Source organism: Pholis gunnellus, assembly GCF_910591455.1.
Source record: "Pholis gunnellus genome assembly, chromosome: 24".
Taxonomy (NCBI): Eukaryota; Metazoa; Chordata; class Actinopteri; order Perciformes; family Pholidae; genus Pholis; species Pholis gunnellus.
In genome coordinates, this window is record NC_136551.1 from 3,733,345 (window position 1) to 3,752,749 (window position 19,405).

General features: G+C 46.3%; 1 protein-coding gene and 2 long non-coding RNA genes across 3 annotated transcripts in view; 1 reads left to right on the top strand and 2 right to left on the bottom strand.

The window, feature by feature from the left end:
* Positions 1–3,071: 3,071 nt before the first annotated feature.
* Positions 3,072–4,043, top strand: LOC306715324. The gene is made up of 3 exons (XR_013767666.1): positions 3,072–3,191; positions 3,763–3,822; positions 3,955–4,043. It is a non-coding gene; the product is annotated as an uncharacterized lncRNA (long non-coding RNA).
* Positions 4,044–8,328: 4,285 nt separating this feature from the next.
* LOC306715325 lies at positions 8,329–9,281 on the bottom strand. Its single transcript, XR_013767667.1, has 3 exons — positions 9,177–9,281; positions 8,547–8,606; positions 8,329–8,414 (listed from the first exon to the last, which is right to left on the bottom strand). It is a non-coding gene; the product is annotated as an uncharacterized lncRNA (long non-coding RNA).
* A 2,111-nt stretch (positions 9,282–11,392) lies between these two features.
* Positions 11,393–19,405, bottom strand: part of unc80 (unc-80 homolog (C. elegans)) — a gene marked incomplete at both ends in the record, with an annotated part of 31,847 nt that continues 23,834 nt past the window's right edge. Inside the window, 19 exons of the mRNA XM_079185631.1 lie at positions 11,393–11,899; positions 11,992–12,179; positions 12,430–12,450; positions 12,837–12,942; positions 13,158–13,239; positions 14,196–14,252; positions 14,759–14,906; positions 14,990–15,169; positions 15,258–15,423; positions 15,516–15,700; positions 15,781–15,987; positions 16,074–16,197; positions 16,290–16,415; positions 16,504–16,627; positions 17,862–18,092; positions 18,475–18,693; positions 18,784–18,876; positions 18,976–19,146; positions 19,260–19,356. Of these exons, the coding sequence (XP_079041757.1) occupies positions 11,393–11,899; positions 11,992–12,179; positions 12,430–12,450; positions 12,837–12,942; positions 13,158–13,239; positions 14,196–14,252; positions 14,759–14,906; positions 14,990–15,169; positions 15,258–15,423; positions 15,516–15,700; positions 15,781–15,987; positions 16,074–16,197; positions 16,290–16,415; positions 16,504–16,627; positions 17,862–18,092; positions 18,475–18,693; positions 18,784–18,876; positions 18,976–19,146; positions 19,260–19,356 (3,032 nt within the window). The remainder of the gene's footprint in view (positions 11,900–11,991; positions 12,180–12,429; positions 12,451–12,836; positions 12,943–13,157; positions 13,240–14,195; positions 14,253–14,758; positions 14,907–14,989; positions 15,170–15,257; positions 15,424–15,515; positions 15,701–15,780; positions 15,988–16,073; positions 16,198–16,289; positions 16,416–16,503; positions 16,628–17,861; positions 18,093–18,474; positions 18,694–18,783; positions 18,877–18,975; positions 19,147–19,259; positions 19,357–19,405) is intronic.

The following is a 19,405-nucleotide window of genomic DNA, read 5'->3' on the forward strand; positions in this document are numbered from 1 at the left end:
GATTCACTATGGTGGACTATAAAGTAACTGCAGAAAAAAACTACAATCCAAAATGAAATCTGATTCCTTCCTCCCCAGGGTGATTTACCTGAGGTGCTGTCTTGGTGTGAGCCGGAGTGGCAGTGCTCGGAAAGGCCACACGGTGGCGCTGTATGCCAAGGATCAAACCATGGTACTGGTGGTGGAGGACCAGTGGGAACAAGAAGACTGGTATCTGGCCATTAAGAAACTGATAGAGGAAGAGCGGAAGGATGAAGAGCATGGAGAAGGATTTGATGAAGAGGATGACGGGTATTGCACCCTGCCCCCCGCTGCGTTCTTCAAAGAGGTCAGACCAGATTTGTATTGTTTCGCATTAGATTTAAAGGGACAATGTGCAGGATTTGCTGGCATCGCTCCATATGTAGATAAAACCCAACCGGTCTTAGTTTCAGGTGATTATACGCTTCTGAAAATAAAAGCAAAATGAGAGTTCCTTGTTGTAACTTTTAAGTACCACCAGCTTTTCATTGGATTTAAATACCCCTGCCCCGATCTTTGCCTCTGGTCCCTTCACCGTCGTCTAAGGTGTGGCCCATCACAGTGAAGCCCATCGGTCTGGGCTGTTCCAAGTCCCTGGCTGGGGAGAGCCGTCTCTGCCTCACAGCTACGTCTCTCATCTTGGTCCGAGTGACTGCGTGTGGTACTTTGCCGTCGGTTACAATACCTTTACTGAGTGTTCGGCGCTTCGGTCACTTGGACGGTTCGTTCTACTTGGAGCTCGGCAGGTCGGCACCAAACGGCCCTGGAGAGATCTGGATGGGCGCAAGAGACCAAGGTAATTAAGACGTAAAAGATGTGCTGATTTCACTCATTTCTGCCTGACCATAGGACCGCGACTTCTTTTGTCTGCTCTGTACAGGGAACCCAGGAGTTGCCCATCACATTCATGAGGTGGTTCGTGAGACGGTAAGGGCCCTACGAGCTCTCCCTGACTTCAGCCGGTCACCGACCTCCAACCACAATCAGCTTCAAACCCTTCTGGCTCTAAAACGCTGCAGACCCAAACACAGAGACAAACCGGTGAACATGAGACCACCTGGTTCTCGCCTGCAGGGCCCGCCCCTCAGAAACCCTGAAATCCAGAAAAGTCCAACTAAATGTTACCTCGAGCTCAACAAAACGGAGCCTGAATCCACTCCGAGCTCCTGCTCACATCCCGGCCCTCTCAGATCCCCTCCGAGCTCCGTGTCTGAGGCTGGCAGCTACATGGACATGAAGATGGACCAACATCTCCCAGCAAACAAAGGGAGGGAAGACGACTGCAGAAGAACGTTCACGGCGACAGGGCACCACTGCAGCGTTGCAGCCTGCGGGATGGAGAGCTGGGAGCCAGCTGAGGAGGGCGGTCTGGGTTACATGACGATGTCGCTACCAGGACTGCCTCAGGATGACTATGTGACCATGGCAAGCCCACATAAACACAACACACCACCTCACCCTTCACCCTCCTCTTCCCCTCAGACATTCAACAGGTAAGATCCCAGAGACACTTGGTCGGAAACATTACAAATGCAAGCCTCAGAATGCACTAAGAGGTTATGCTGAATTCAGCTACAACTTGTGCATTGTTTGGATTTAAACTTGTAATATATATATATTTTTTTGTAGCTCCACCTCTGACAGCTACTCTCCTCTGCACCCGTCGCATCATCGGACCAATGAGCACAGTCGGCCACACAGGCTGGTGACCTTAGTCCAACAGTCCGAAACAGCCGCTGGCCAATCACAGATGAGCGTCGGCTGCTTGAGCCGACCACAGGAAGCGGCGAGGCGGGAGCAGACGTCGGCAAAGCAGAGACGAGTAGCACAGACTTGGGCCTCTTTGTCTCCCGTGAGGAGTGTTGATCGGTCTGGCGCGATGACTCCAAGTGGACCAGACCAGACCAGGCCAGTCCAGGCCAGTCCAAACTCTGGCACAGGCAGGTCAGACCGATGTGTGAGAAGATACCGGCTGTCTTTGTGTCTGCCTTCCTGCCTGCAAGCTGGGGATGGATACTGAGTTGTTTATTTAGTTAAAATCAATAATCTGAACAGGAGCTACGTACTTATTCTGGTGCAGCAGGTGACGTTATAGTTACAGGCCACAACTTATGAAAGAATAATTGATTGAAATATTCAATCAACCGTCTTAAATTAAATACAGAATATGTTTGAAAAAATAAAGTTGTCTTTGACACATTTAGGCTGTTATATTATCTTTTGGTGTGGATGAAATCAAAACCACAGCACTTGAAGATGCTCCATTGTTATATGAAAGAATTAAAAGAATAAAGTCCCATGAATGCAAATGTTTCTTAAGCCCTTTATTGATCGGTAACCAGGGTGAGGACAACAGCGTATAAAGATTGTGGAATTTAAGAAACTAGTTGACTTAAACAATGAAGCTGCTTGCAGTTAAATTACTAATTAATTTCCTTTGCTGTGTGATGATGCACTGTATAGTATTCATGCATGATTCTGTCATTGCCTAACATTACCAACTGCTTAAATACTGCTACTAAACATAATTATCTCGTTACATGTGTAAAACAGAGGTGAGACTTGTGGACAGATGTACATAATATAGCGCATGTTGGAGCGTTTTGAGTGCATTTCAATGCTAAAGACTGAAAAAACATGACTAACGTAGAATAAAGTCTCATCCATTCTTCCTCAATAAGAGGCTCACCGGTGGGACAACATATTTAGTGATAGATTATTGGCTGATAGAAGTTGGAGCTGTTTTTACCTGAGTTGGTTACTTGATTAACAAACATTTACCCCTCTAAACGCTGTCAAAGTTATTTCATGAGAAGAAATAATCCCTGTAGGCCTTATATGACAAGTATGCTACTTTTCCTTTTCAATATTGCTATATTGACTATTTATTTTCCGTTTCATCTCATAGATGGTTGCAAGTTGACTGGTGTTTACACGGTCCGTGGGAACTATGGTGGAGTCTTCAGGTTTGTGAAGAAGAGGAACGTTACACAGACCAACTGAATGACGCGCTCTTCCTGTGAGGTCATCACTAGTTAGCTCAGGTGGACGAGCTCACCTGATGACGCATCCAAGATGGCGGACAACAACCTGAGCGGTCACTGCTCGCGTGTCGAGAGTTTGTGAATGGAGGACCAGAGGAAAAGGGAGACCTGCAGCTAACGTTACCTGTGAGTTACGATGACATTCAGGGGCTTTTGGTTATAGTCGTTCTGCTGTTGTTGTCAGAGGTGATGCTAACCTTAATCAAGGCACCTGTGGACTGTGTGTGGACTATCTTGCTGTGTGATAATGTACGGCATATTTGCATGTTATGCTAATTTCGTCTTGATTATTGGATACAGTTATATTTTTCCGTTTGTTTGCAAGTGAAAAGTTGGACGGTTTAATATTTGTTTTCTTATTTCGGAGTTGGCTTTCTAACCATCCACAGAGATGCACTTCCTTGCGTTGAACACTAGAGGGCGTACTTCATAAATGATATGGAATAATAGAGTGTTGCAGGGATGACGCGTTTTTGTAGGCCAGCTAAGGGGAGTTAAGAGGGGATGTCAATCTATCAGGGGGGTTCAACACATGCACAGTAGAATCTGGTCTCTCTAGCTGGCTGCGATCACAAGACATGATATTGATCGATCGCTCGTCTACAGTGACAGCCTCCCTGTGGACTGAGACGGACTTCAGAATACCTCAAGCTGACATTACAGCCCATTTTAGTTGTCTTCTTCTGTTGGTTCTCAGAGAGAAGACTCAAGGTGTGGGGCGAGGAGCAGCAGACTGGATGGAAACGAGGACATCAAGGTGAGGAGAGATGGACCTGAGAAACAAACCACCATCTGTACACGGCTGTAAACCGCAACAGTCGAAACACATGCTTCTTATATATGAACGGTTGTGTGTCTGTGATGTGTTGTTTGTGTCTCCATCCTCCAGAAAGTGCTGGAGTAGCAGCTGGAGAAGCTGCTCAGCCGCCTCCGAGACGAAGTCCAAGACAAGCAGAGGATGCTGGACCAACCTGCAGAGTAAGGAAACACCAGTAAAGCAAAATCTTCTCTTCATCTTGATCTTTTAAATGTTTTAATTGCATTTTTGCCTTTTTTAATAATAGTTTGTGTAGAATGAAACCAGGGGAATTACATAGAATGTTATGAAATATTTCTTTCAAAAATGTCTTTCATAAAAAGTCATGAAATACAATGTCAAGAGATTTGATAGTGTGGCACAAAAAAGTAATGGTAAAGTATATATCATTTAAAATCACAAAAAGGCAAAGTATAGTATGTCATAAAGATTTTCATAAAAAGTAAGAGTATAGTATATCATAAATAAATGGCAATGTATTGTATGTTGTAAAGATTTTGGTATAATATCTCATTCAAATATGGTAAAAAATCGTAAAAAGTCCTCAAATTAAAATTGTATTGTATGTTATTAAAAAAATCAACAGTCCGTCATAAAAATGTCATTGTATTCATTGAAAATGTCATGTTTTTAATAGTCATAATATAGTTTGCCATAAAAATGTACTGATATAAAACGATAACTTTAGTTGTAGTAGTCATACATGTATGTGATGTCATTTCTAATGTTGTCTTCTCTTCTTTTGTCCTCAGATGAGTGCAGACTTTCCAGACCTGACCTGAGGACGACGGGGTTTCTGCTCTTCATCCACGACGACGTGGATGAAGAGCAGAAACCCCGTCGTCTTCTGCTGCTGTGCGGTTGCTCTGAGATCTAAAATGAGAGAGTGGGGGGTGGTTCAAAAGTTGAAAATTTGCTGTGCAGCTGACTTTTCAATAAACAAAACTTCCATAACCCTCTCCGTTCACTTCTCTGAAAACCCGGGAGGAGACGGACGTCTCGACTCTACCGGGGTAGTGGACATTGACGTCCTCACACAGGTGAGGAGCGAACCCGCGAACCCGGGATCCAAACCGGGAACTGTGTCACAACACCATCAAGTCACTCACGCTTTGAACTGTTCTCTTGGTATATTTGACTTCTTCCTTTGGCTGTTAGACCTCAAAAGCCACTACACCACATAAGGATTGAACCCACAACCTCCTGTCTTCTAAGCAGTCGTCCATCACCTCACGCTATCTGATCTTACACGCATGTGTGTGTTTCATTGCATATTTGTCTCCTCTGTTTTGACTAGTTGACCTAAACATGTAACGCACTACTGAAGGTACAAACTCATAACCTCCAGTCACTCATAACCCAGCCTCACTTGCGTCAAGTCGTACATCTTCATAGAATATTTAACTTCCTCATCTTTGCTGTTGGACTTTAAAATTCACTGCACCCCGGGATCGAGCCCACAACCTCCAGACTCCTGATCAGTCCTCTATCACCCTGAGCCATCGGATCTGACACGCTGACCTGCTGCAGCGTCACACTTTCATCTGCAAAAATAAACTATCACTCTTCTCTATAAAGCTGCTTCAGTTTTGTTGTTAGTGTTTCACATGTGTGGAGGAAACAGACTGAACCTTCCTGAAACACAGTTAGGGTTTCATCCTTTCACCTCATGTTGTCACGCACCACTCGTGTCGGAACTTTCACTCAAAGATCTCTGCACCTCACAAGGAGCGAGCTCATGAACTCAGGTCTTCTGAGCAGTCTGCTAACTGACTGAGCTGTTTGGTCACACCGCCTTCACTCAGCTCTGAAACACAGAAAACCTCTGAAAAAAACTAACATTTAAGCTACTTTCCAACAATGAGAGATTGTTCTGCACATTTACAAAGAAAACACCAGATCACATTATGAGTCATCTTCAGTTGTGGTGTCTCTAATCGGTGGTGGAAACAGACCGGACCTTCCTGAACCAGAGTCTGGATTTGATCCCTTCTCCTCAGGGTGCCACGCGTCACTCACTGTCAGCTGCTTATCTCGGTGAGCTATCCCTGAAGCTCGAGGCCTGTTTGTTCTGGGCTTTGTTCTCCACACTGCTGCTATATGAGCTTCTTCAAATCAAACTTCCAGACCGCGAGTCGAGAACCAGGCAGCATGAGAAAACCAGGAATCCTTACCGCTTGACCATCTATGACGTTTTTAATCCTAAGTAAAATAGTAAGTATACTAAACTTACAGTATAGTATGTCTTAAACATCCAATATTAACATCTAAATTATTATTTTAAAATATGTATTCTTACTAACTGTGTATATAATGTTGTATTTTATCAAACCTTGTGTTTCATTAAATGTTTGCATGTTTTACATCGTTTACTTAGTATAGGTTAGGTTAGGGTTAAAGTGTCATAGATGGTCAAGCGGTAAGGATTCCTGGTTTTCTCATGCTGCCCGGTTCTCGACTCGCGGTCTGGAAGTTTGATTTGAAGAAGCTCATATAGCAGCAGTGTGGAGAACAAAGCCCAGAACAAACGGGCCTCGAGCTTCAGGGATAGCTCACCGAGATAAGCAGCTGACAGTGAGTGACGCGTGGCACCCTGAGGAGAAGGGATCAAATCCAGACTCTGGTTCAGGAAGGTCCGGTCTGTTTCCACCACCGATTAGAGACACCACAACTGAAGATGACTCATAATGTGAGCTGGTGTCTTCTTTGTAAATGTGCAGAACAATCTCTCATTGTTGGAAAGTAGCTTAAATGTTAGTTTTTTTCAGAGGTTTTCTGTGTTTCAGAGCTGAGTGAAGGCGGTGTGACCAAACAGCTCAGTCAGTTAGCAGACTGCTCAGAAGACCTGAGTTCATGAGCTCGCTCCTTGTGAGGTGCAGAGATTTTTGAGTGAAAGTTCCGACACGAGTGACGCGCAACAACATGAGGTGAAAGGATGAAACCCTAACTGTGTTTCAGGAAGGTCCAGTCTGTTTCCTCCACACATGTGAAACACTAACAACAAAACTGAAGCAGCTTTATAGAGAAGAGTGATAATTTATTTTTGCAGATGAAAGTGTGACGCTGCAGCAGGTCGGCGTGTCAGATCCGATGGCTCAGGGTGATAGAGGACTGATCAGGAGTCTGGAGGTTGTGGGCTCGATCCCGGGGTGCTGTGAATTTTAAAGTCCAACAGCAAAGATGAGGAAGTTAAATATTCTATGAAGATGTACGACTTGACGCAAGTGAGGCTGGGTTATGAGTGACTGGAGGTTATGAGTTTGTACCTTCAGTAGTGCGTTACATGTTTAGGTCAACTAGTCAAAACAGAGGAGACAAATATGCAATGAAACACACACATGCGTGTAAGATCAGATAGCGTGAGGTGATGGACGACTGCTTAGAAGACAGGAGGTTGTGGGTTCAATCCTTATGTGGTGCAGTGGCTTTTGAGGTCTAACAGCCAAAGGAAGAAGTCAAATATACCAAGAGAACAGTTCAAAGCGTGAGTGACTTGATGGTGTTGTGACACAGTTCCCGGTTTGGATCCCGGGTTCGCGGGTTCGCTCCTCACCTGTGTGAGGACGTCAATGTCCACTACCCCGGTAGAGTCGAGACGTCCGTCTCCTCCCGGGTTTTCAGAGAAGTGAACGGAGAGGGTTATGGAAGTTTTGTTTATTGAATAGTCAGCTGCACAGCAAATTTTCAACTTTTGAACCACCCCCCACGCTCTCATTTTAGATCTCAGAGTAACCGCACAGCAGCAGAAGACGACGGGGTTTCTGCTCTTCATCCACGTCGTCGTGGATGAAGAGCAGAAACCCCGTCGTCCTCAGGTCTGGTCTGGAAAGTCTGCACTCATCTGAGGACAAAAGAAGAGAAGACAACATTAGAAATGACATCACATACATGTATGACTACTACAACTAAAGTTATCAACGTTTTATATCAGTACATTTTTATGGCAAACTATATTATGACTATTAAAAACATGACATTTTCAATGAATACAATGACATTTTTATGACGGACTGTTGATTTTTTTAATAACATACAATACAATTTTAATTTGAGGACTTTTTACGATTTTTTACCATATTTGAATGAGATATTATACCAAAATCTTTACAACATACAATACATTGCCATAAATACATTTATTTATGATATACTATACTCTTACTTTTTATGAAAATCTTTATGACATACTATACTTTGCCTTTTTGTGATTTTAAATGATATATACTTTACCATTACTTTTTTGTGCCACACTATCAAATCTCTTGACATTGTATTTCATGACTTTTTATGAAAGACATTTTTGAAAGAAATATTTCATAACATTCTATGTAATTCCCCTGGTTTCATTCTACACAAACTATTATTAAAAAAGGCAAAAATGCAATTAAAACATTTAAAAGATCAAGATGAAGAGAAGATTTTGCTTTACTGGTGTTTCCTTACTCTGCAGGTTGGTCCAGCATCCTCTGCTTGTCTTGGACTTCGTCTCGGAGGCGGCTGAGCAGCTTCTCCAGCTGCTACTCCAGCACTTTCTGGAGGATGGAGACACAAACAACACATCACAGACACACAACCGTTCATATATAAGAAGCATGTGTTTCGACTGTTGCGGTTTACAGCCGTGTACAGATGGTGGTTTGTTTCTCAGGTCCATCTCTCCTCACCTTGATGTCCTCGTCTCCATCCAGTCTGCTGCTCCTCGCCCCACACCTTGAGTCTTCTCTCTGAGAACCAACAGAAGAAGACAAATAAAATGGGCTCTAATGTCAGCTTGAGGTATTCTGAAGTCCGCCTCAGTCCACAGGGAGGCTGTCACTGTCGACGAGCGATCGATCAATATCATGTCTTGTGATCGCAGCCAGCTAGAGAGACCAGATTCTACTGTGCATGTGTTGAACTCCCCTGATAGATTGACATCCCCTCTTAACTCCCCTTAGCTGGCCTACAAAAACGCGTCATCCCTGCAACACTCTATTATTCCATATCATTTATGAAGCACGCCCTCTAGTGTTCAACGCTAGGAAGTGCATCTCTGTGGATGGTTAGAAAGCCAACTCGAAATAAGAAAACAAATATTAAACCGTCCAACTTTTCACTTGCAAACAAACGGAAAAATATAACTGTATCCAATAATCAAGACGAAATTAGCATAACATGCAAATATACCGTACATTATCACACAGCAAGATAGTCCACACACAGTCCACAGGTGCCTTGATTAAGGTTAGCATCACCTCTGACAACAACAGCAGAACGACTATAACCAAAAGCCCCTGAATGTCATCGTAACTCACAGGTAACGTTAGCTGCAGGTCTCCCGTTTCCTCTGGTCCTCCATTCACAAACTGTCGACACGCGAGCAGTGACCGCTCAGGTTGTTGTCAGCCATCTTGGATGCGTCATCAGGTGAGCTCGTCCACCTGAGCTAAATAGTGATGACCTCACAGGAAGAGCGCGTCATTCATTACGTCGCCAAAAAAACTTGAACGTGTCACTCATAATGTACACTTTTACTGTTACTGACTTCTCCACGTTTAGAAATGGACAGAAAGCTGAACAACATTGTAAACAATATCCATTTATTTAGATATTTTAGAAATATTCTGATATACTGTATAGCTTTATTCTAACTTTGCACAAAGAAGACATCATTTGACGAACACATTACATTTAAAGGGAACTCAGATTCAACAGTTCAATGGCCCTCTGACAAAAAAACCCGCTGATGCGTCTTTGTACTTCTTCAAAGACTTAAAACCTTGTCATGTGTGGTACAGTGTGTTTCTATGGATTTGAGATAGATATGTTTTAAACTGTGCAAAAATAAAACAGATCATTTCTTAGGTGGACGTGGATACAGAGGACAGGACAAGAATGCATAACAGGAACATTTTCTCACTGCATTTCCATTTTGGGTCATAAGTTAGAAACAGGGGAGTAAAGTGTGCTTTTATTAAGAATACACTTTGAATATTTGTTGAATAAACTGCATTAAGACACCTCCATAGAGGCTGCATTATTCCCTCTCTATTCCCACTGCATAAGAAAACACTACACAATCTCTATGTACCCAAATGAACATTAGAGTTGCACGGCACTGACATCAGCCAATAACAACAAACGTTGGTGAGACTTATGGCACATATTAATCCTGTATTATGTGATTCAACATCATGTTTTACATACAAAAATGTGTGTTTAGAATACATATTGAGATGATGGGATGTCTAGATATTTTGTGCATATGATATGATCTCCTTCAAAGTGGATATTTAGGAGGTATGAGGTTTTCAGCAGACACACAACAAACGCATTTAAAGAGACAGACGTGTAAATATTTCTCTGTTAAGGCATGGAATAAGCAACGAGGTAGCAGCTCTCGACTGCCCCACTGATGTCATGTCAACATCACAGACACAAAAACAGAACGTGAGCAGCAGCTGCAACATCAGGACCAGTGACAGGCGTTTGTAAATGTTATCCGTTTTTTTTTTTTTCTTCCGGAATTGATATTTTAAGCTGATAAACACGACTTTGGTCACAAATAAAATATACTGCCGAGACACTGAGCAGCACGATACACACACTGTAGAAACAGAGTTGGATATATGTTTGACATTATGATGAGAATGAGAGCCGAAACAGCAGGACTCTCACTTCTCACATATTATCACATAAAATGTTTAAAATACATATATTGAATATTTGCTGTATATCACCTTCTTCATTTCATATAAAGGCCGTAGTTTCACCCACCGCTTTAGAATGTCTCATAGATATACTGTCTATACAAGTTCTGCATTGCCCTCCTTTATAGTCTTTGTACAAGATATAACATCTCCTTTATATAGATCTCCGCAATATAGACATTCAAATCTACAGTATTAGAAGCGTTCATTTCTGATCTTTTATAATTGGGTATTAATCTAAAATAAAATTAAAAAATAAACCTTTTATCTTATAGGTCGACTTAAAAACACAGCATGACTTCACGTTGCTATGATGAAGGAGACGAGCAATAAGGTAGATTGCTGCTAAAATATACATTCAACCCGCACGGTATGAAGCCATAAGAACAGACACAGGACAATAATGTTGATATTCAACACTTAAAAGATTAAATAACAGACCTACAGAGAGAGGAAGGAAGGGGGGAATGTTGGCACATTTAGGAGTGTACACTTTTATCAAAACTAAACAACTACACTGAGGAGGGAGCGGTTTAGTTTCAGGGGAAAAACAAAAATGTCTTTTACGATTCGGGGCAACAGACGGGATAGAAAACAAGTCGGTGGCTTATAGAGGACTTGAGGAAGGGGCTCAGTGTGAAAAACACAAGAAGCCACACTTCTCTGCACATTCCCTTCCTTTCACACTCAGTCAATAAAATCACACTTGACTTTTCCTTTGTGAAATGTTTGCAGCACAGCCTCCCTGTTATCCGTACCCTGCAGGTATTTGTATGGCATTTGGCTACAGATAGAAAAATACAGTACGCCTGTCAGCCCTCTCAGACGTGGGACTCGTCCAGGTCCAGGTCGACCGGGGAGAGGGGCAGGGGCCGCCGGCGGGGTGACCGGCGGGGTGACCGGCGGGGCGTGGGATGGGACAGCAGCGGGGTGAGGAGGGGGTTCTCTGTGCCCTCGTCCTCGCTGAGCTGCAGCAGGGTGTCGCTGCGCGGCAGGAGTGCGGTCGTGTCCTCGTCCCCGGGGCTCTCTCGGATCCTGGTCGGCCCCGGCGGCGGCGGCGGCGGAAGCAGGAGAGGCGCCGGCGGCAGAGGCGGAGGCGGCGGGGGGCCGGGGGCCGGCGCCGTGCCCAGCACCGGGAGCGGTGGAGGGAGAGGAGAGGCAGTGCGGGACAAGACGAGAGGGGAGCAGGTTCGGGAGAAGGGCAGCGGGGAGCAGGTTCGGGATGGGGGTGTCGGGGTGGAAGGGCGGGAGAAGGAGGGAGGAGGGGAGAGGCTGCTGCGGAGGCCCCACTGCTCTCGCTTCTCCTTGCTGCTTATGATGGGAGGAACCTGGGGAGAATAAAGTGGACTTATAAAACACAGTTTGAAATAAAACCTGCAGTAAGAAAAAGCTGCTCCAGCCCTTCCTCTGCCGGCCCTACCTGTGTCTTAGCAGGGCTGTGCAGGTCGGCGGTCACCGTGGCCGAGGAGACAGAGGGCACCTCCAGTGTCGGGGACTTTGAAAGGGCAGGACTTGCCTTCCTGCCCTCGGCCGGAGGGTCCATCGCGCTGGGAGTCTGCTGGCCTTGGTTCTCTGTAAAGGTGACTGACCTCTTTTGGTCTCCATGCGCTGTGGGCACACATGCGCGCGCACGTGATCAAAACAGAGACAACGGCGCCAGCTAGCGACTCGCTAACACATCAGCACCACCAAAACAAAAAGAAGAAGTGGAGGCAGGGATGGAACAGGAAAGGGTAGGCAAGGGACTGGGAGGGGGATGCAAGACAGACATGCAGAGCGCCCTACTGGGTGAGGTTGCAGATAAAAGGGGGCGGGCCTTTGCAGGGCGGAGAGGAGAGGGTTAAGGGTTGTGTCTCACCTTCACAGTCCAACAAAGTTTCTTTATTTCGAAACATAAGGCATGAGACAGAACAGAGTGAGAAGAGTCAGTCTGGGGACAGGTGGCACAACAAACAGCATTGGAACAAAGACGGAGGTCGTGAATGGGGAGGATGGGCCAGTTCAAGTCAGCACACAGACATTAAACGTCACATTTCAATGGGATAATTAAGCTTTAACGGTGTTTAACAGTCTGCATTTGGCTTGTTGTGTGTTGATCTGAAGTGCAGGGAAAGTCTGGCTGTTACATTTTCAGTGACTCACTCAATATGTTTTAAAATTCTGCGACAAACTTATCCTCACGTTCAGTCAGCAACACACGCACACACACACACACACACACACACACACACGCACACACACACATGAAGGCACGTGTTCTGTTACCCAGTGGTTTGTTCTTGGGCTGGATGCTCCTGCGGGTTGTGGAAAGCCTCGCTCCAGATCGACTCCGCGGTTCAGTCTTTGGAATGGACAGCAGGGGGCGGCGCAGCTGCAGGAAAGTTTACAGGATGAGCTGCTTTTCCAGTTTTTACACATTAACTTTTAGAATCTTTTAGAGTTCATGCAATACGACAAATGCTTTTATTTCAATTTCACATATTCATTATGAATCAAAGAGGGATACTTCAACATTTTATTGCTGTTGTGTTTTCCTTTAAAGTGCTAAATCATATTCAAAAAGAAAGATAAAGTTAATGTCCACACCTGTCTGAGGCCTCTCTTTCTTCCTAAAGGAGGCTGGATCAGAAGGTTCTGCTGACCCGGTTCACTCTGCACACTGGCAACCCTGGTACAATCAATCAGACGAACATTTGCATTCACACACACAGACACAGAAATACATCACCATGAAGACACCAAAAGACCACCGCATCCCCAGCTGAGCTCGTTTACCGACCACATCTTTGACCACAATAAGTTATCGCTATTCTACCCATTCACTCACTACACGACGCGCACACAACAAGTTACAAGACACCCAATCACAGTGCAGAAAAAAAACAGTGCTGCCATGATTCACACACTGACAACACGACAGGGGAGAGTAGGGGCTGGAGTAGCAACGCTCATACATTTAAAATTCCCCCTTTTCCCAACGTGTGACTCTGTTAAATCAAATTGTAATTGGGGCGAGATCCGATTTGAAGTTCTCAAAAGCAAAATTGGACAAAACCGGACAAAGAAAACAAGAGTGTCCTCGTGTTATGGTTGCCACCCCAGTTCCCTCTTGCCCCTACAGATTGGTATCCAGAGTAGGACGCCCAATTTGATCAGCGAGAAGCCTGATAGACACGTAAACAGTATGAAACACCATGGCACCAATGGGAGAGAGGCTGACTTTAGTGATGGCACATCAACTGTGAAGACCCACAGCTAACAGAGGTGAAACAGAGCTCCCTGGCCCCGGGGGCCCTCTTTAGCTGGTTTTTTTTTAGGGGGTAGGGGCCTGGTTAAGATAGCACAGCAGATGAGCTGAGAAGATGAGGGTCAGTGTGGAGCTCAAGAGGAAGTAGGGGGGGGGGGGGGGGTAGAGGACAGAGACAAGTACCACTGGACCCACACAGAGAGAGATAGAGACAGGTAAGTGAGGGGAGGTGTGGCGGGCATTTGATTGGATGTGGATGAGTGATCAACGGCGAGGCGGCCAATAGAGGGGGGCCGTCCCGAGGCGATGCCCCTCCCACCGGCGGACAGATGCAAGAACGCACCAACGGGACAGACACAGAGAGAGGGCCACTGTACCTAGAGAGGTTACCCTCCTGCAGAAGGCCCTGGGACTCATCTAGCACATTGGGTTCACTGTAAAAAGGGAGGGCGGAGGGGGAGTTTAGGGAGTGCAGTCGAGGTCCCTTACCACCCGAGTCCCTGAGCCCAGACAGCGCGGTGGGAGGCCGGAGCTCTGACTACTACATCCTTAAGATACAGAGTCTTAGTTACTTCGCAATTCTGCTCTGAGACTGTTGAACGAAAACATCATAAATCAACAGAGATATACACAGAAAAAATGGCTGTGGTTGTGGGATATGACTGATTGATCCTTTTCCATTTGTATGAATTCTACAGATTACATGAATAAGCCGAGTTCAAACAGTTAGAACATTGCTCTCTGCACACCAGCCCAATCTTTTGTCCTGTGTCGTCAAAAGGAAGAAAAGATCCTGTATATTGTCACAAACGAGGTCACTTTTTATACTCGTCTTTAACAGAAACTACCCCACGAGAGTTAAACATCGTGCTCGTCCATACTTGTGTGTTTCAGTGTGTGTTTTGGTGGGCGTGCATGCATGTGTGTTGTTATACGTTACCTGTGGCTGGGCAGCAAGGTGGTGCGGGGGACCTCGGGCTGCGAGGCCGCCGAGCCGGTGGCGTGGCTGGAGAACCGGCGCTGCGCCATCATCCGAGGCAAAAAGGCTTCGTGCTCGCTCACCACGCTGGGAATACTGATGGAGTCATCTGGAAGGGAGAAGGATGGAGGCGGTGAGTTCGGCCCGATTTTCGGCGATGGGTCATGTGAAAGAAGTGAGAATGTTTCTGACTCTCTTCGTCGTCCTCGTCGGTGCGGCTGAGCGTGTCTTGGGAGGGTTGGCGCGACGGCTGGCTGTCCTGCTCCCAGACCGTGCCGGTGCCCGTGTTGGAGCGCGACATCGTGGCCAAACTGAGGCGGTATGCTGACGTAGAGGTGCCCACCGTGCTGATGGACGTCTTGCCCTGGTAAGCTGTTGGATGGGAGGCAGGTTGAACACCAACACACAGGCACAAATGCATGGAATCATCTGATATTTGAACTTTGCTTCAGTGTCTGACCGGAGCCGCTGTGCACAGCCTCCTTGAGGATCTTGAGTTCATTGTTGAACTCTGCGAACAGGGAGCTCTTGCAGAGAGGTCGCGGGATGAATCGTCGCTCCAGCTGGTCAGCGATGTGGTGACGCGCTGTGATCTCCTCCTGGGAGTCCGCAGGCTGCGTCAACAACTAGGTCGAACAAGAACATACATGGACCGGTGAGGAAGACGAAGAGGCAAATCGTTCAAAAAGTGTACGCACAATTAAAGCTGGTTCTTAACCTTGCACTGTATGAAGGGTCTCAGCAGGACAAAGATAGGAATACGGGTTCGGACGATGAAGTCGATGAAGTCCCAGAAGGCCAAGCCGCCCACTTTTCTCAGAGCCATCTCTTTCACTTGCAAGCTTATCCGGTACCACTGGTTTCCCAACGAGCGCTCGAAGCAAACCAACACCACCTTCAGAGCTGCAGAGGGACAAGTCGGAGGGACGAGGATGAGAAGGGACCAAAAGCAGCTGTAAAATGCCGTCACTTTTCATTCGTACCCAGATACGCAGCCTGGCTGGTGGACTCTGCTAAGCCCTCTCTGCGCAGATCCTTCCCCGTGTCGCCCGGGGTGGAGCAGTGAGCCGGGGAAGCGTCCAGCATGAAGTTCTTTGTGCGGGAGGTGGAGATGATGCGGGGAGGCAGCAGGATGTTGATGACCGTCTGGAGGAGCAGGAAGATCTCCGGCTGCTCCAGGTGGGGGCTATCTGCACGGGGGAAAAAGACATTCGTACAACTTCATTAGTAACCAGGGAAGCAATACCACTGAGCTGTGTCAAACAACAGCTTTTACCTTTGCTTCCAGAGCCCACAGTGAGCACAAAGGGAATGAGCAGGTTGAGCAGCATCCCCTCTCGCCTCTCCTGATTGGTGAAAGGCGAGATCACGTGGCTGAGAGGAAAGTCCTCCTTCAATGCCTGGGATGGGAAACAAAAACGAGAAAACGGACGATTAGAGCTGCTGATGATTCGACGTCCAATGAAGAGCCAGATTGAACTGACGCCTATACCTGGATCTGCAGGGCAACCAGTCGCACCACTGCTGTGCTGAAGGGCAGCGGAGGGGAGAGGTAGGGGCTGAGGTGGAGGAGAGGAAGCCCGTCTGCCACGCTGGAGGGACCGACCACACCCATCACCTGACACCGCGCACAAAAGAAATGGCACGACTCAAACCATTATACCGACTGGTGTGTGCAGGTGTTGTGCGTCTTCGCGTTTCCGTACCAGGTTGACGCAGACGTTGATCAACGAGCGAAGGTGTGGGAGGAAGGAGATGATGGGCTGTCGCTGCAGGGTCAGGCAGATCCCCTCGATCAGGCTGCTGGCTGCCTCCCACTCCACCTGTCTCCTGGAGAACACCCACCCATACAACACCATCCCGCACCCAAATAAAGCATATTTTTTATGAATTTAAAAATAGACTAAAGCAGAAATGCCACATTCGTGTCACGTGGGACCAATTCAAGACGTTCTCTTCTTTTGAAATGACTTGAATGTGGCATGATATTAAATGTAAAGCAGATAAAAAAAAAAGACCATTAACATGAAACACTTACCACTCTGTTAACATTTTCCTCCATATAATCATCACCTCAATGACTGTGGTAAAGGCCATACCGACAACAAATAGTGCAAAGCTCACAAACATAGCCAGCTGAACACCGCAGCAACAGATCCTGGTGTGAAGCACACATCTGTGACCAGTGTTCCCTCTGAGACAGTCCTGTGCCATGGAAGAGGACGCAGGTGTGCAGGTGTTACTTGTTTTTTATGTATGTATTGGAACAATGTATTCGTGATTGTTTCGCCTTCTAAACTCTACCAAACATCACAGCATTCAAAATATAAAAAGTTAAGACAAAGTAGTATTGAGAGGCAGCTATATTCTTGTGGAGCCTTTTTAGTCTGTTAGATTATTATATTCTGTAGCCTTGCTTGCTTTTTGTTTAAATGTAAATTAAATGTTTTTTTTCTTTGCAATTTGAGCTGCTTTTATAAATGTAATGTGCAATAAAAATTATTATTATTAATGATTTTATATTATACTGGATTGGATATTATTGTAAGGAGCATGTGACCATTTTGCAATCAATACATCGTCTTTGACACTGTAAAGCAAGCATTAAAAGTATGAAATATGAGTATCAACATCTCTGAATGAGAAGAAATTTAGATAAAATTGTTGTTTTACCTACCACGTAGAAGAATGAGCCTCATTATTCCCACATGGCGAGGTAAACAGAACAACTCCTTTAACCGCGACACGTCTGCGACTGTTATTCAAATCGGCATCATCATTCATGACACGGGACTGGACTCTGGCTTAGAGGGGACACGTCCTGTGATCCATTCTTAGTACACACTTCCTCACGCACCCAGTAATGCATTTAACTCCTCTCGCGCGCCACAAGTATCTGCATGAAAACACGCCACAGCAGCACTTACGGTACAGCACCCACCAAGGCAGCGATACAGAGGACAGTGCCAAGAAGCCGTCTATCTACTGTACACACCACGGCACCGGCACAGCACGATACACTCACAGGGAGACGGAGAAAGATAAGGGATCGTATTCAACAGACCTGGTGCATAATGCCTGTGGGCGAGCGCACCTGAGCGTAGGCATCTTGTGAATCTTGTTGAACATGCGGTCCAGCCTCTTGAGGATGAGGATGAGGGCGGGGCGGACGGCCTCGGACGACCAGTCGGTGATGGGCAGCATCTCCATGATGTAGCGCCGCAGCCCTCGGCTCTCCATGGTCAGGGTGTCGTAGGGCGCCAGCTTCAGCAGGGCGTGGGCGATCTCCGCCAGCCTGGGAAGAAGGCACACACAGATGCATCTTCAGTGCAACTTAACAGTACTGTAGAGCTAAACAGTAGCAGAATAAATAACCTAAGACATGTCAGATACATCCACAAATCTGGACAATTTGATCTAATTAAACCATCAATTTGTTCATGCTATCTACTCTTGCTTTTTTGACTCACTAGGTATAAAAATGTTACTTAATCGAGTAAAATTGCATGAAAGAAAAGGAATGTAAAACAATTCTTAGGTATTGTATTTACACCTGCAACATCAGGCCCTGCTTCATTTAAAAATGCACGTGAACGAGTCACTTCTTCACTCAATTGAGCAACAATCAACGTACAAACTTGTATCAATGAATCGGTTTCACGAGTAAACCTCATCACCTCATGTGGGACTTGATGTCTAGCAGCTCCAGGGCCGTGACCCGCGGCTCACCGGCGACGTTCTGCAGGATTTTGAGTCGCGGCCCGCAGTGTTTGTAAAACTCGGTGCAAATGTTTAACAGCGACTCCCGGGGCCGGCGGAACTCCTCCCTGGCGATGCGCTCATCCAGCTCCTCCCTCGGCATGCCCTGGCCTTCCTCCAACAGGTGGAGGTTGTCCCTGGGCACATGCATGAAAAAACGGCACGTCAGTGTTGTCTGTCAGACCCCAGAACTGCACCCTAGCCATCTATCCTGGGACTGTCCTGACCTCGTGTTGACCCCTCCTGACATGGCGTGGTTAGCTGTAGTGCCTCCTTTATGGCCCTGATCACAGCGGGACATCTGGGGGGCTGTCATGGGCCTGTAGATAAAGTTATGAGGATTGTAAGCAGCTAAAAAAAGACTTGTAAAAAGACTCTGAGACTTGTTGTGTTCTTTGTTGCATGGAGGAGAGTCAGACCTTGTGAGGGTCTCTGAGCTGTAGAGGAGGGCCTGCAGGGACGTGGCCAGAGCAGCGATGGCTGCAATCTCATCCCTGGCAGCCGAGGCCGACTCCATTGTAACCGTGTTGATCTTCAGCTTCTGGAGGTGGCAGGGGACCAGGGCCTCCAGCACCATCAGCATCTGGAGACTGGAGAGATACGTGCGGACCGTTAGAGGACGGAAAACAGCTGCTGTGGAGAAGAATAAGATATAGAAGAAGAGGGGATGAATCCTTGGCGCCTCTTCGATGCGTTTCCGTACCTCCTGAAGGATTCAGGGGCGTAGGCAATCACAGTGACACACAGCTTGATGGCATCGCTGATGGAAAAGGCCAAGTCCTCATTGCCGTAGCAAAAATCTGCAACAAAAAAGCACGTATTAGTTTTTTGTTTGTTTAACTCAAATGC